The sequence below is a fragment of the Myxine glutinosa genome, chromosome 1, assembly GCF_964187855.1.
Source record: "Myxine glutinosa chromosome 1, kmMyxGlut1.1, whole genome shotgun sequence".
In the NCBI taxonomy this organism is placed as follows: Eukaryota; Metazoa; Chordata; class Myxini; order Myxiniformes; family Myxinidae; genus Myxine; species Myxine glutinosa.
This window is the reverse complement of record NC_136261.1, coordinates 283,842,354-283,856,025: the sequence shown is the minus strand read 5'-3', so window position 1 is coordinate 283,856,025 and position 13,672 is coordinate 283,842,354. Positions and strand designations below refer to the sequence as shown.

Genomic DNA, 13,672 nt, shown 5'->3' with positions numbered 1-13,672 from the left:
TCGAGGCTTGTGAAAGAGCTAACATTAATCACACAGAAAGACAAACCGACACATAAAACATATAACATGGGGAGCGGTAGACAAGATGGGGCGAGAGGGGGAGGAACACAAACACAACATCTGAGAGCAGGGACATCGAGAGATCTGTGGGAGGGAGAGGGCTTTGGGGGGGGGAGGCATGGGAAGGGGGGGTGGGAGAGGTATAAAACATATGGACACTGCCGGGACTTCCAGGAAAGAAGTTGGAATTTCAAACAAGGTGGATCTGGAGTGAATTCGTGGGGGTAGAAAAGATCAAGGTTTTTGGATGGGGAAAGATAAGAGATGGTGGTGAACAGCTGTTTTAAAGACCTGGAGGGAGGAGTGGGATTGAAGGGAGTGTGGGAGTTTGTTCCAGAGGTGGGAGAAAAGAGGAATGAAAGAGTGAAGGTGAGCAGAGAGCCGAGATTTCGGCAGTTTAACCATCAGAGGGTTGCTGGCAGATCTTGTGCGACCTGTAGGAATATTTGGGGGACAAAGCACAGAGAGAGCTGGGGGAGCAAGGCCGGAGAGGAGTCGGTAGAAGACAGAAAGACCACCTACCTGTCTGCGGTGAGTGAGTGAAAGGCCCTCGGAGATAGCTTCATCACGGGAGATTCCAATGATTCTGAAAGCTTTGGTTTCAACAGCGTGAAACCGAGCTAGGTGTGAGGCAGGAGCACCGGCCCATAGGGGAGAACAGTATTCCATTGAGCTGCGGATGAAAGCCTTGTATGTGGTGAGGAGCTCAGGTGTGCCGAGGAAGGACTTCGCATGACGGAGGATGCCCAGTCGGCGACTGGCTTTGGAGGCCAGCTTGGAAATGTGGTTTTCCCAAGAAAGATCATGGCAGATAGTGAGACCCAAAAGCTTGAGCGACAGAACTTCTTGGAGAGGATTGTTGAGAAAGTAGATGGGAGGGTTGTCCAGTCGATCTTTTCGGAGAGACATAGGAAGAGTGTGAGATTTGTCAGGATTGAAAGACATGTTCCACTTGTTTGACCAGTCTGTGATTTTGTCCAGGTCTTCAGAGAGTGAGGAGGCTGCAGACTGCCGATCTGAGGGAAGAGGAATGGAGCGGCAGAGAGTGGAGTCATCAGCAAAGAGATAGAGAAGATTTTCCAGAGAGTCGGAGAGATCATTGATAAAGACCAGAAAAAGCACAGGGCCCAGAACACTGCCTTTGGGAACTCCAGCCTGAACAGGAAGGGGAGATGAGAGAAATCCATTCAGGGCCACACGTTGTCTACGACCAGAGAGGAAGTCCGCAAGCCATGCATGGAGATTTCCATGGATACCATAGGAGGAGAGTTTGGTGAGCAGAGCTGGGTGCCAGACTGTATTGAAGGCACGTGATATGTCAAGGGAGACGGCTCTGATTTCCTGTTTGACATTGAGGACCTCCATCCATTGTTGAGACAGCAGAAGCAGCATGTCCAGAGTAGAATGACCTGGTCTGAATCCAAATTGATGATCGGAGATCAAGCCATTGGAGAAGATGAAGGATTGGATATCCGAAGCAATGGTGGATTCCATGACTTTGCTGATAATTGGGAGCAGGCTGATTGGTCTGTAGTTGCAAGGATCTGTTTTTGCACCTTTTTTGTGTAAAGCGGTAATGTTTGCTGATTTCCAGGATGCTGGCAGAGGACCTTGAGCAAAAGAGAGGGTGAAAAGAACAGAGAGAGGGTGAGATAGAGCGGCGGAGCAGGATTTTAGGACCCGTGGGCTGATGCCGTCTGGTCCAGTTGCAGAATGAGAGTCGAGGTTTGACAAAAACTCCTCCACTTTGTCAGGAGAGAAGGTCACAGAGTCCAGGAGCAGTTGGGTTCGACTGGGTAAAGTGGGACCAGAGAGAGATGGGTTTGGGACACAAGATTTTGAGGCAAACACAGAGTTGAGGTATTCGGCTTTGTCATGTGCGGTGTCAACTGTGTAGCCATTTGAGGTAAGGGAGGGGATGGAGGGGGAACAAACACCAGAAACGGATTTGACCAGACACCACCAGGATTTGGAGGAAGGAGACAGGTTTGAGAGTTCATTCTTGAGTGTGGAGAGATAGTGCTTCCTGGCACTCCTGAGGGTAGACACACACTTGTTCCGAGCTTGGTGGAAGGAACTGAGATTGCCTTCAGTTGGATTAGCCTTCCAAGAGGCAAAGGCAAGTTGTTTCAGGGCAACTGCCTCACCACAAGATTCAGTGTACCATGGACGGGAGGAAGGGTAAGGCAACTGAAGACGAGATGGGATAAGTCTGTGCATGAGAGAGAGCAGTTTGCTTTGGAATAATTCCCAGGAAGAATTGATGTCAGAGGCATTGGAGATGGGAGACCAGTCCAGATGATTGATGGCTGCTTGAAGACCGTGCCAGTCGGCCTGAGTGAAATGCCAGGCTCGGCGACGCTGAGGAGGCTCTCTGAGAATGGCCAGAGAGATGTCCACTTTAACAAGCACATGATCAGAAGAACCGATTGGGGCAGAAGAAGAGCAGCAGACATTAGCAGGGAAGTTTGTCATAATCAAGTCTAGAAGAGAAGATACACCATTGGCTGAGATCCGGATCGGGAAATTGACAGATTGTGTCAATCCCAGTGAGTCGCAGAAGTCCTTTGCTGAGGTGCCATGGCTGGTGAGAGATGAACCCACACCCAGCCAGCTGGCATGATGACAGTTGAAGTCGCCACATATGAGGAAGAGAGAGTTGGGATGAGTGGATAGAAGTTGGTCCATGTTGTCAGACAGTGAAATGTAAATGGAGTCATCACTGTTTGGAAGACGGTACAGAACACATATGAACAAAAGGTGGGAGCGGAGAGGTAGCCGTAGCCAGAGGTACTCCTGGGGGTGAGGTGGAGAGAGGGCAGTGCAAGGAGAGTGAGGAAGAGTTTTCTATCTCATTTCAAGGTCAGTAACCTTCGTTTTGACATTTCTGGGCCAGCACCACACACAATTACGTACAGCTGGCTCTTAAAGGCCTGCGCACGCAGCGCATTGGGGCCCTTTGTAAATAGGCATGTACACAGCATGTCGGGGGCCGACACCTGCTACGTGGGCCCCCGACCCCCCAGTCCGGGCCTGTTTCGGTTATAGTCCGTCCTTTGTCATTGAATACCGCTCGCTCGTGAACCATCGTCGTCTCTTGACTTGTTAGTATTAGTATTAAGGCCTAACTCTTGAGGCTTCCTTCTTGCCGCTTTATTTGGACTCTGGCAGACTCCTCTCACTATTTCAATTTTCTTCGGTTCTTACTGATTTCCTTCGCCCTGACCTTTTGACCTTCATCCCCTGAGGTGGGTGGAGGTTACGTTTTCACCCCAGTCTGTCTGTGAACAGGATATTCCAAAACGTTTTGGATGGATTCGGACGAAATTTGGTGGACACTGGTTCTTTGACAAGGATGAAATAATTATATTTTGGACAAGATCTGAATCCGGATCCGGCTACTTGAAATATTAAAGTGATTCTTCACCATTGGGAGATAGGGCCAAAAACGATACATAGGATATCTCAAAAAGTTGTGGCCGGATAATTTTTATTATAAATGTGATTCTGTAATGTTATTTTCTGGTCTACTCGAGGATACAAACCGTAAACTGTTCACCTGGCGGAGGTATGCTCTCTACTGAGTGCCGTTCTAGTTGTGAAGAAGCATCTTTGTCTATATGTCTACAAAATGCAACCCGTGTCACAACAGTTGAAACCAACCGACACTCAGCGATTAAATACGTCACATTTCCTCTGAAACACTTCATCACATCACATTAAGCTTCCTCTTCCGCTGCCATGATTGCAGACGTTTTAACGGAAGTTATCTGACGTCAGCCATTTTCAGGAAGTGATGTTACCAATATTTCCAGAGGATGTTCTTTTCAAATACCTGTTATCCCTAAGTTACACTGTTTAAATAAAACAATTTATCATTAAAAAACAATTTAAAAAAATTGTCATACGGAGTTACCAGCTTGGTGGCGTAATGTTCAGAACGGCCATTGTGAGTATTGTGGATGTTGTTTCGAATTCGACCCGAGTTTCAGTTATATCAAATAGTTTTTAGGCCAAGAAAAAAAAAAAAATGTTTCTCGTCCCCGCCGCTTCCTTTTTGGTCGCCGCCTATTTTTATTTACTATTTAATACTTTTTTTTTTTTAATATATACTTGTTTTAAAAAAAAATCGTTTTGCGAAGAAACTCGGTCTAAAACTTGCCGTTTCCGGGCGTTTGCTGATCGTATCTTGTGCATTGATGATCTGAACTATTATGGATTCCGCCCTCTAACGGAACTTCCTGGTTAATACATGCTAGGCTTAACGCAGACACTTTGTGCTAAAGACGGTCAATTCTCGCAGCGGTTGTGCACTGGGCAAGTGCAATTTACGTGTAAAAATCTTGCATTTCATACTTTTAATGGTACAAATTTGAGTAGGGAATATGACGATATTCGTGTGTGTAAGCATACGTTCGTATGTTAAAACATATATTTATTTGCTAATGTAGCGGTTACCGCTGGGTGTACACAATCGCCTTGCACCTGCCAGGACGCGGCCAGGGCGCAATCGCCATGCCGGGCTCGTCCGGATAATTGATAATTGATAATAATTGTGCAAATACAGTCACTCGGTAGTCCATTTTACCATCAAATATGCAAATACAGTCACTCGGTAGTCCATTTTACCATCAAATATGCAAATACAGTCACTCGGTAGTCCATTTTACCATCAAATATGCAAATACAGTCACTCGGTAGTCCATTTTACCATCAAATATGCAAATACAGTCACTCGGTAGTCCATTTTACCATCAAATATGCAAATACAGTCACTCGGTAGTCCATTTTACCATCAAATATGCAAATACAGTCACTCGGTAGTCCATTTTACCATCAAATATGCAAATACAGTCACTCGGTAGTCCATTTTACCATCAAATATGCAAATACAGTCACTCGGTAGTCCATTTTACCATCAAATATGCAAATACAGTCATCGCCAGATGCAGATGACATCGCCAAACCCAGACGCGCCTCTCCCGGGCATGCCCGGACTCGCTGTTCCCAGGCTCGCCCGAACCTCCCGGGCACGCCCGCTCTCGCCTTTCCAGGGCTCGCCCAGAGCGTCCGGGCATGCCCGCTCTTGCCTTTCCAGGGCTCGCCCAGAGCGTCCGGGCATGCCCGCTCTCGCCTTTCCAGGGCTCGCCCAGAGCACCCGGGCACGCCCAGCCTCGCCTTTCCAAGGCTCGCCCAGGATGCCCGGGCAGGTCCAGACTCGCCTTTCCAGGACTCGCCCTTGACACCCGGGCATGCCCGGTCTCGCTTTTCCTGGGCAAACGCTCCGGCATAAATGTGTATATATATTGCTGCCCGATAAACGGGCTTTTTAGAGTACCCGAGTTTGATACGTGCAATAAAGCAACTCGGACGAATTTCCGTCTTTGGTCGCGTCAATCCTTTCGACTCGCGTTGGAGTACAGCTCCTTCACTAATTTGGAAATGAAATTGCAGGCCTTTCGGTAACAATCAACACTGGCATGTTTCACATTACATTGGACAAACTATAGAGTCTTTAAGTCAGCCACAGTGGTCAATCAATTCATGGCAGCCATCTTGGAAAAAAATAGCAAAAAAAATGAAAATAGTAAATAGTAAGGGCCTCCCTCCTCCTTTTTTCAAAAAAGTCCGGACGAGAAACTTTTTTTTTTTTTACTTGGCCTTATTTAAAATCGTAGTGATGTTTGCTCACGATGCTAAGGATTTAAAAAGGATAGAGCACGCACAAACAACCATTTGTTGGTATTAATAATGGCGCATGATTGACGAGCCTAATGGCTTCCTGCATTGAATTTCTTTGTAAACGAACTCATTTGTAAGTCATGCCACGGGGAACTTGATATCTGAGGTAATAAACGTAGTTCTGTCATGCCGTGGGGCACGTTACGTCTGAGGTAACACGTCGTAACATGTGTCTTCACCCTATTGGCGGAGAGCTGGAGGGCGGGTCGGGGCATTATAAATATCCTCGCGGGACTTTCCCAATCTTTTGTTTTTCTTCTTCTTTGGCCTTACGTGGCCTGTGTCTATGCTCTGAAGTCTTTCGCGGAACTTCCGGGAATGAGAATGCACTGCTATGGAAGAACACGTATAAGATTGGGTGCGACCTCCGATACTCGTGGAGCAGTGTTTGCACGCAGCGCTTGTACTTGTAGCTCCCGTGAGGTCAGTGAGTCGCCGAACGTAGCTGCAGTTGAGGAGAATCTCATGTGGTCGTTGTCGCTCTCCTTGTCGGTGTGACCATTGATTGATTGGCACGAGCCCTGAGGGAAGTAGAATATTAAATCATAGGAGAGTGGCGGCCATTCCCTTGTTGTATTTTTGTTGTGCTTGCTTGTTGTGTGTGAAATTATTTAATTTTTGTCGATTAACCACGAGTCGTTATCGCTGCTGGAGCACGACCCGCCCGTTTTGGTATGAATAAATAAGGTCGGCGCGTTATCACAAAGGTCACATTTGGAAATGGCCTTTTTTCGACAAGTGACGAACAAAAAGCCGTTTGGTTTGAATCTGGTGGATTAATTTATTTAATAATGGCGGGAAGAGCACCTTCCGAGGGGGGCAGGGTGTTAAATATCAATTCCGAGTTCGTTAATAATAGAATACCACTGAGTGGACTTTATTGATAACACGAAGTAAAATATTAATATGTTCATGGGTTCTGAAGCTGGATGAACTCCACACACACAACCGTTTTGGTGCTCACTGCCATGCGACGCCAAAGACGTATTGGACCTGCCATTTTGCCCTTAATTGTAAAACTAGCAAAGTGACATTTATTAAAATATTTTCAGCGGATAGGTGGCACATGCCTCATCATGAGGAGGAGGGGGTAGTTTAATGCGTTGTCGGAGGAGGGAGAGGTGAATGAGTTTGGGGGAGGGTGGAGAGGTGAATGAGTTGTGGAGAGGGGAATGAGTTGTGGGGGAGGGGTGAATATGTTGTGGGGGAGGGGTGAATATGTTGTGGGGGAGAGGTGGAGAGGTGAATGAGTTGTGAGGGAGGGGTAGAGAGGTTGAATGAGTTGTGAGGGAGGGGTAGAGAGGTTGAATGAGTTGTGAGGGAGGGGTAGAGAGGTTGAATGAGTTGTGAGGGAGGGGTAGAGAGGTTGAATGAGTTGTGGGGGAGGGGTAAGAGGTGAATGAGTTGTGGGGGAGGAGTGAATGAGTTGTGGGGGAGGGGTAGAGAGATGAATGAGTTGTAGGGCAGTTGGGGTTGGGAGGGAGGAGGAGGAGGAGATGAGTGGGTTGCGGTTGCGGAGGGTGATGGTGGTGGAGAGATGAGTGGTAGGTTTTAATTTAGTAAAATTTGTAATGTACCACAAGACTTTTCCCCACCTGTGGATTTGACAATGTTCATGTACACCTTTGTTTTATAGCCGACTAGCAGAAGTACCCGGCATTGCTGGGCGGGGGAGGGGAGGGGGAAGGGGAGGGGAATGGGGAAGGGGAGGGGGAAGGGGAGGGGAATGGGGAAGGGGAGGGGAGGGGAACGGGGGGGGGGGGGAGGGGAGGAGAGGAGGGGAGGGGAACAGGGGGGGAGGGGAGAAGAGGGGGGAGGGAGGGGGAGGTGGGGGAAGGGGGAAAGGGTAGGGTGTAGGGGGAAGGGAGGGGGTAGGGGGAAGGGGAGGGGGGAGGAGAGGAGAGAGGGGGAGGAGGTAGGGGGGAAGGGGAGGATGGAGGGGGGAGAGGGGGGAGGGGAAGGGGAGGATGGAGGGGGGAGGGGAGGGGAGGATGGAGGGGGGAGGGGAGGGGAGGTAACATTACATTACACACACACAAACTGTGTTTTATGTTCAATGGTCTGGCGGCGGGGATGGAACATCACGTGATCGCTCTGAGCGAATCAGCGCGCTGCTCTGCCACCGGCTCAGATTCCGTGTATAATATCCTTGCTGAAAAAAAATCGATGTAAAACATGCTACTATCTATGCTAAATCATGCTAAATGCTAATCATGCTAAAATCTATGCTACTTGCTGTGAGTTTATGGCGGCAAGGAACATCACGTGATCGCACAGAGCGAATCAGCGCGCTGCTCTGCCACCGGCTCAGATTCCGTGTATAATATTCCTCGCTGAAAAAAAATATGGATCTAAAGATGAAAGAAAAAAAAACCTATGTGGTGTGAATGGCAATGTTCCTCGCTGAAATGTGAAAAAACGCAATCGCTTTTCGCTCTGAATTACGTGCGAACGCGTAACTGTGAGTTTATGGCGGCAAGGAACATCACGTGATCGCTCTGAGCGAATCAGCGCGCTGCTCTGCCACCTGCTCAGATTCCGTGTATAATATTCCTCGCTGAAAAAAAATCTATGTGAAACATGCTACTATCTATGCTAAATCTTGCTAAATGCTAATCATGCTAAAATCTATGCTACTTGCTGTGAGTTTATGGCGGCAAGGAACATCACGTGATTGCACAGAGCGAATCAGCGCGCTGCTCTGCCACCGGCTCAGATTCCGTGTATAATATTCCTCGCTGAAAAAAAATATGGATCTAAAGATGAAAGAAAAAAAAACCTATGTGGTGTGAATGGCAATGTTCCTTGCTGAAATGTGAAAAAACGCAATCGCTTTTCGCTCTGAATTACGTGCGAACGCGTAACTGTGAGTTTATGGCGGCAAGGAACATCACGTGATCGCTCTGAGCGAATCAGCGCGCTGCTCTGCCACTGGCTCAGAATCCGTGTATAATATTCCTCACTGAAATGCGCTGAGGTAAAAATATGGTAAAAAAAAAAAAGAAATATTTTTTTTTAGGTCGGCCATGTTCTTCCCAGGCTCAATGGCCATGTCTATGCCAAATATCAAGTACGTGAGCCTCTCCGTTTAGGAGTCTATCGGTAACATCACACACACACACACACACACACACACACACACACACACACACACACACACACACACACACACACACACACACACAAAAACTGTGTTTTATATATATAGATACTGTGTGTAACTTGAATTTAACTGTAATATATGGGAAATACCAGCATCCCATATATAAACTGAACAAGTTCCGACCTCTCAGCCCTTTTCCCGAAGTTATTTTATACTTTTTCGATCACTATTAACTTGAGCAGTTGGCAGGTCGTTTTCAGGTGGGTCTTTGGAAGGGCGTCTTCACCATTGGCTGTCACGGGTATCACGTGTCCGTCGCAGTAACGTCACGTGTGACCAGGACGGGATGCGCGTTGTGGGGTTGGCGCGTTGAGGCCAAGAGGCGCATGACGTCATTGCCGTTATTCGGTTTGATCTGCGGCTGAGTCATCGTCATAGGAAGGTCTTTAAAATCGGAACGTGCTGCTATTGTAGCGCAGGCTGTGATGGGCCGTAGGAAGTTCCTTGGAAAGGAACGTATATTAATTAAGACTACACAGAACGTAAAGTGCTCATGACGTAATCTATTCTAAGCTTTCCAGGCGCCATGATACTCGGCCCAATTTGAGTGGCGATACCAGAGTTGTTATCAATCTCGCACAAAGCACGTCACCTGTCACCGTCACTTCACCATTGATAATAATTAGTTAGCAATGGTTTTAGCATGTGTCCTGTTTGCAAAGACATGCGAAAATGCTTAGCACTGTGTTTGCAATAATCGTTATGACTTTCGGTAATACTAATAATTGAAAATTTACGTGAAAACGTATTGATTGTACGTATGTCGTCGGAGGTTTATAGTGCAGATGTAATTTGCCGGGATGTTTTCGTTTTTCATATGTAGTTTTGCAGATTTATTCTTCGCGTTTCCTCGTTTTCTTCAATTCTTTCCAAACAGTGTTCGCTACGTAAAATGACATCTTTATCCGCGAGAAATTGTACTCGGTACGAACGCCTTCTGCTGCGGTGTAAAAGCTGGCGGCATCGTTGGTGGTATAATGATTGAGGGTTTTGCTTTAAAAAAAAACGGATTTGCATTTCTCACACTTCGCTTGCAACAGGAACTCGAATACTTCACTAGGCGATCGGAACGTACTATTTGTATTGTGTTCCGTAGAATTGTTAGTTTTGACGTCCTATCAATTCAATAACAGAAACGAGTGAGGGAGGAAGTGCACGATGTGCCTGGTACTTCCGGACGTGAGCTGTGTGTATTCGGTGCTGGCGCCGCGGCGCCATGAGCGACAATGACGAGGACTTCGAGAGTGATGTGAGACGGAGTTCCTGGTGTTTTTGCGCTCTCGGTGTCCTCCTTGTTTAGCAGAGGCGTAAATTAGCACTTTCGCGCTCGAGTTGGCACGACGTTAACACGTCAACCCCGTTCTTTACATATTATATAATTTTTTTTTTTTTTTTTAAAGGACGAGGTTTTATTTGCCGTTTGAAAGTTCAACAGCACGAACCTCGTTTTTTGGGTCCCACTCGGCGGGAAGTTTCCGGTGTGTCCGCCTCGTTTATCCTTGTCTTTCTTTAGCGCCCCCGTCGATGTGTGTCGTGTTTACGGCAACCCGAGTGCGGCGGGGTCCGCCATGTGGCAGAGCAGTCGCCGCCTCGGGCTGCGTGTTGGGGGGAAACTGAAGCGCGCGGAATGAGGAAGTTGTGATGAATCCGCTCGTCTAGTGAGACGTTCGACCAGCTGAGTGAGCTTCTTGTAAAACCACTATTTGTCCTTTGCCATCCAGTTCAAAACCGAGTAAGATAACGTCATCCGATCTTCCGAGGTCCTGATTGATCAGTTAATGAGTTTCCTTGCAAATATCCATTGACATTAACGAAGTTGTTAATTAATTAATAATATTTTTACAGTTTTGTGAATGTTTTAATTTTTACTCTGTCTTGTCTTTTCTCTCTCTCTCTCTCTCATTTTATACGAGCATGTTTGTGGATTCTGTCTCCTTCATGAGCACCTCTCTTCTGGTCGTGCTCCATCCACCGACTCCCTCCGCCCATCATCCATCCCAATCCCACCAAGGCGCACCCAGAGACTCGCACTTTGTTACCATCCTCAAATCCAAGCTTGGTGTTCACCCTCATTCCTTCATCTAACTTTTTTGTCCTCAGGTGGACTCGACTCCTTGTGACTTTTCTCTGCTATCTTTCAAGTCTGGTGCGCATTGTCACCTCTTCGTTTCTCCCCACCTCTTCTACTCTTGCTGATGATCTCCCACCGCGCTCTTCCTCCTTGATGCGCATACTGTAATGCGGTTGAGTTTTTGTCCTGTCAAATGGATGTACTTCCTGTTTGTTGAAGTTGTTGCTGATCCTGTCAACTCGTGATGTTACAAAATGAAGGTTTTGATTGACCACAGGAGTGATGTGGCCCATTTCCACGCTCATGTTTTTCAAAGCGTCATGTGATCGTTATGTTATTAGTCCCCTACGGGTTTCACTGGAGGGAAGTATAGGTTTGCTCTCCGTCTGTCCATACCCCATGTGGTTTTTTTCAGGTTATTCCATACCCTTTTAACATACTCAACTGAAATTTGGTACATGGCTTTATTATGATAATCTACAGAACAAGTTTGACTTTTGCGGTGCTTTGCCAATTTTTCACGGAGTTATGCCCTGATTGGGGCTTAGAAAATATCACATATTATACATGGGTCAGTTATGCAGACTTTTCCCCTTAACCTTTAGCATATTGAACTGAAAATATTGATATATGGCTTTATTAAGACGAGTTACAAAGCAGGTTTGAGTTTCGGGTGTTTCATCAAATTTTTTTTACGTCGTCATCTTGATTCTCGAAGAGATTAACTTATAAAATGGGTCCGGATGTCTGTCTGTCCGTTCGTCCGTCTCTGTCCCCAAAGTCGGCAGTGGTCTGAACTACAACCTCAAGAGATCCCCATCAGCCCACTCGGGGCTATTTATTTAATTATCTCCACCACTGAAGGTGGATGGAGGTTGTTTTCACCCCTGTCTGTCTGTCTTTGTTTGTCTGTGAACAAGATATATCAAAATTTGTGGACGAAATTTGGCAGAGAGGTGGTGTATGTGACGAGGACGAAATTATTAGATTTTGGTGACTCTCTGAATATGGATTTGGATATACGAGAATGATTTAATTTTCCAGTCATTCTTCACCATTGAGAGATCTGGCGAAAAGCGATTACATGATGTGATATTTTAAGAAGTTGTGGATGAGTTATGACTACACTTGGTGGACGATTTGGTTAGGTGACGAGTACAAACCAATCAGATTTTGGTTCAGGTCCGAATCCATATCCGGCCTTTCAGTGGGATACAAACCATAAACTGTTCAGCCTGGCAGAGGTATGCGCTCTACTGAGTGCCGTTGGAGCTTGTTATGGCTTTACTATGCAAAATATTGTAACCGGAAGGGGACTTGTATTGCAAAGCAATTCTGCTTATTATTTATACTAGGACGTGCCCGTACGTGGGTGCCCGTTCCTTGCCAAAAAAAAAAAAAAAAATGTCTGGGCGTGCCCATGGGCCCATGGGCGTGCCCGTAAGTGCGTGATGTGACCGTACAATGAATGTATCGTCCCGACGCCGCAGCTCGGATGGCGCTGCAGTTAATCGGGCCTGTATCGGCAGAGTTATTATAAACGTGTACTACAATCGATCGTACCTTACAACAAACAACACAGATTGCAACTTGAAATAAATGAATACGTTCTCAAATGTGCCGTCCGAGGCAGCGTCTGCTCGCCACGTTCAGCATCAGTACGTCGTCACTATGACTATCCGTAAGTCCGGAAGTGACGTCCTCATTTGACTGTCCGGAAGGTCGCATATCGCAGTTACGATGAATCGCAAATTAGTTTTAATTAGTTTTAAAACATAGTTTAACGCCAACATAGCTTGCCAACGTGAAATAAATGAATACGCTCTCAAATGTGCCGTCCGAGGCAGAGTCTGTTCGCCACGTTCGGCACACGTGATAGCTCGCTGCTCTCTGATTGGTTGAATCGTTTTTTGGACATAGCTCGGTAACTACTTCTCCGATTAATATGAAACCTTGAAAAGGCACATCCTCAGGTCCCCAGCAATATATCTGGCAAGTTTCAAGTATATCGGACCCGTGGTTGTCGAGAAACAGCGGTCACAGACAAACACACAGACAAACACACAGACAAACACACAGACAAACACACAGACATACAGAGATTACTGGAATTATAGATAGATTAAGTGGCCTGGTTGTGTGGTTAAGGCCAGGCCAGGTTAAGCCTGGTGTTGGCTTAGCAGTTAGGGTGCCGGCTTGGGATCCTAGGATCCTGGTTTTGAATCCCGGTCGATCGCTGAATTAACGCCAGGGGGGGTTGACTCAGCCTGTCATCCTTCCGAGGTCGGCAAATTGAGTACCAGCTTCCTGGGATGAATGATCCCCGTGTGTACCCCGGGTTAGAATAGGTACACCGTATCCCTGCGCATCGTAAGTGTGTGACCAAGGGTTGGCGTCAGGAAGGGCATCAGGCCATAAAAACATTGCCTCAAACAGGGAACCATGATTGTCATGGGGCCCGCAAGGCTAACCCCCGCTCTAGCGGGGAAAATGGCCTTAAAACGATCATTCTTTTCTTATATTTATATTAAGTGGCGTGTGATCGTTTTTGGAATTCCTATAATTGGAGAGAATACTTGTAGTTTTATCTGATTGATGACTTTCTAACGTTACAAGCACAGGGTATCAATGGTAAG

The 13,672-nt window shown here is 46.7% G+C and overlaps 1 protein-coding gene across 6 annotated transcripts in view; it reads left to right on the top strand.

The window, feature by feature from the left end:
- The first annotated feature begins 9,987 nt into the window (after nt 1–9,987).
- MAX (MYC associated transcriptional regulator X) overlaps nt 9,988–13,672 on the top strand; it is a 163,364-nt gene continuing 159,679 nt past the window's right edge. For 4 of the 6 annotated variants that reach the window (XM_068133776.2, XM_078767095.1, XM_068133766.2 and 1 more), the window contains exon 1: nt 10,063–10,214. In XM_068133776.2, the coding sequence (XP_067989877.1) occupies nt 10,182–10,214 (33 nt within the window). In that variant the 5' untranslated portion in view covers nt 10,063–10,181. Of the gene's footprint in view, nt 10,215–13,672 lie in introns of all 6 variants that reach the window. The other 2 variants (XM_068133785.2, XM_068133748.2) reach the window with 1 other exon arrangement.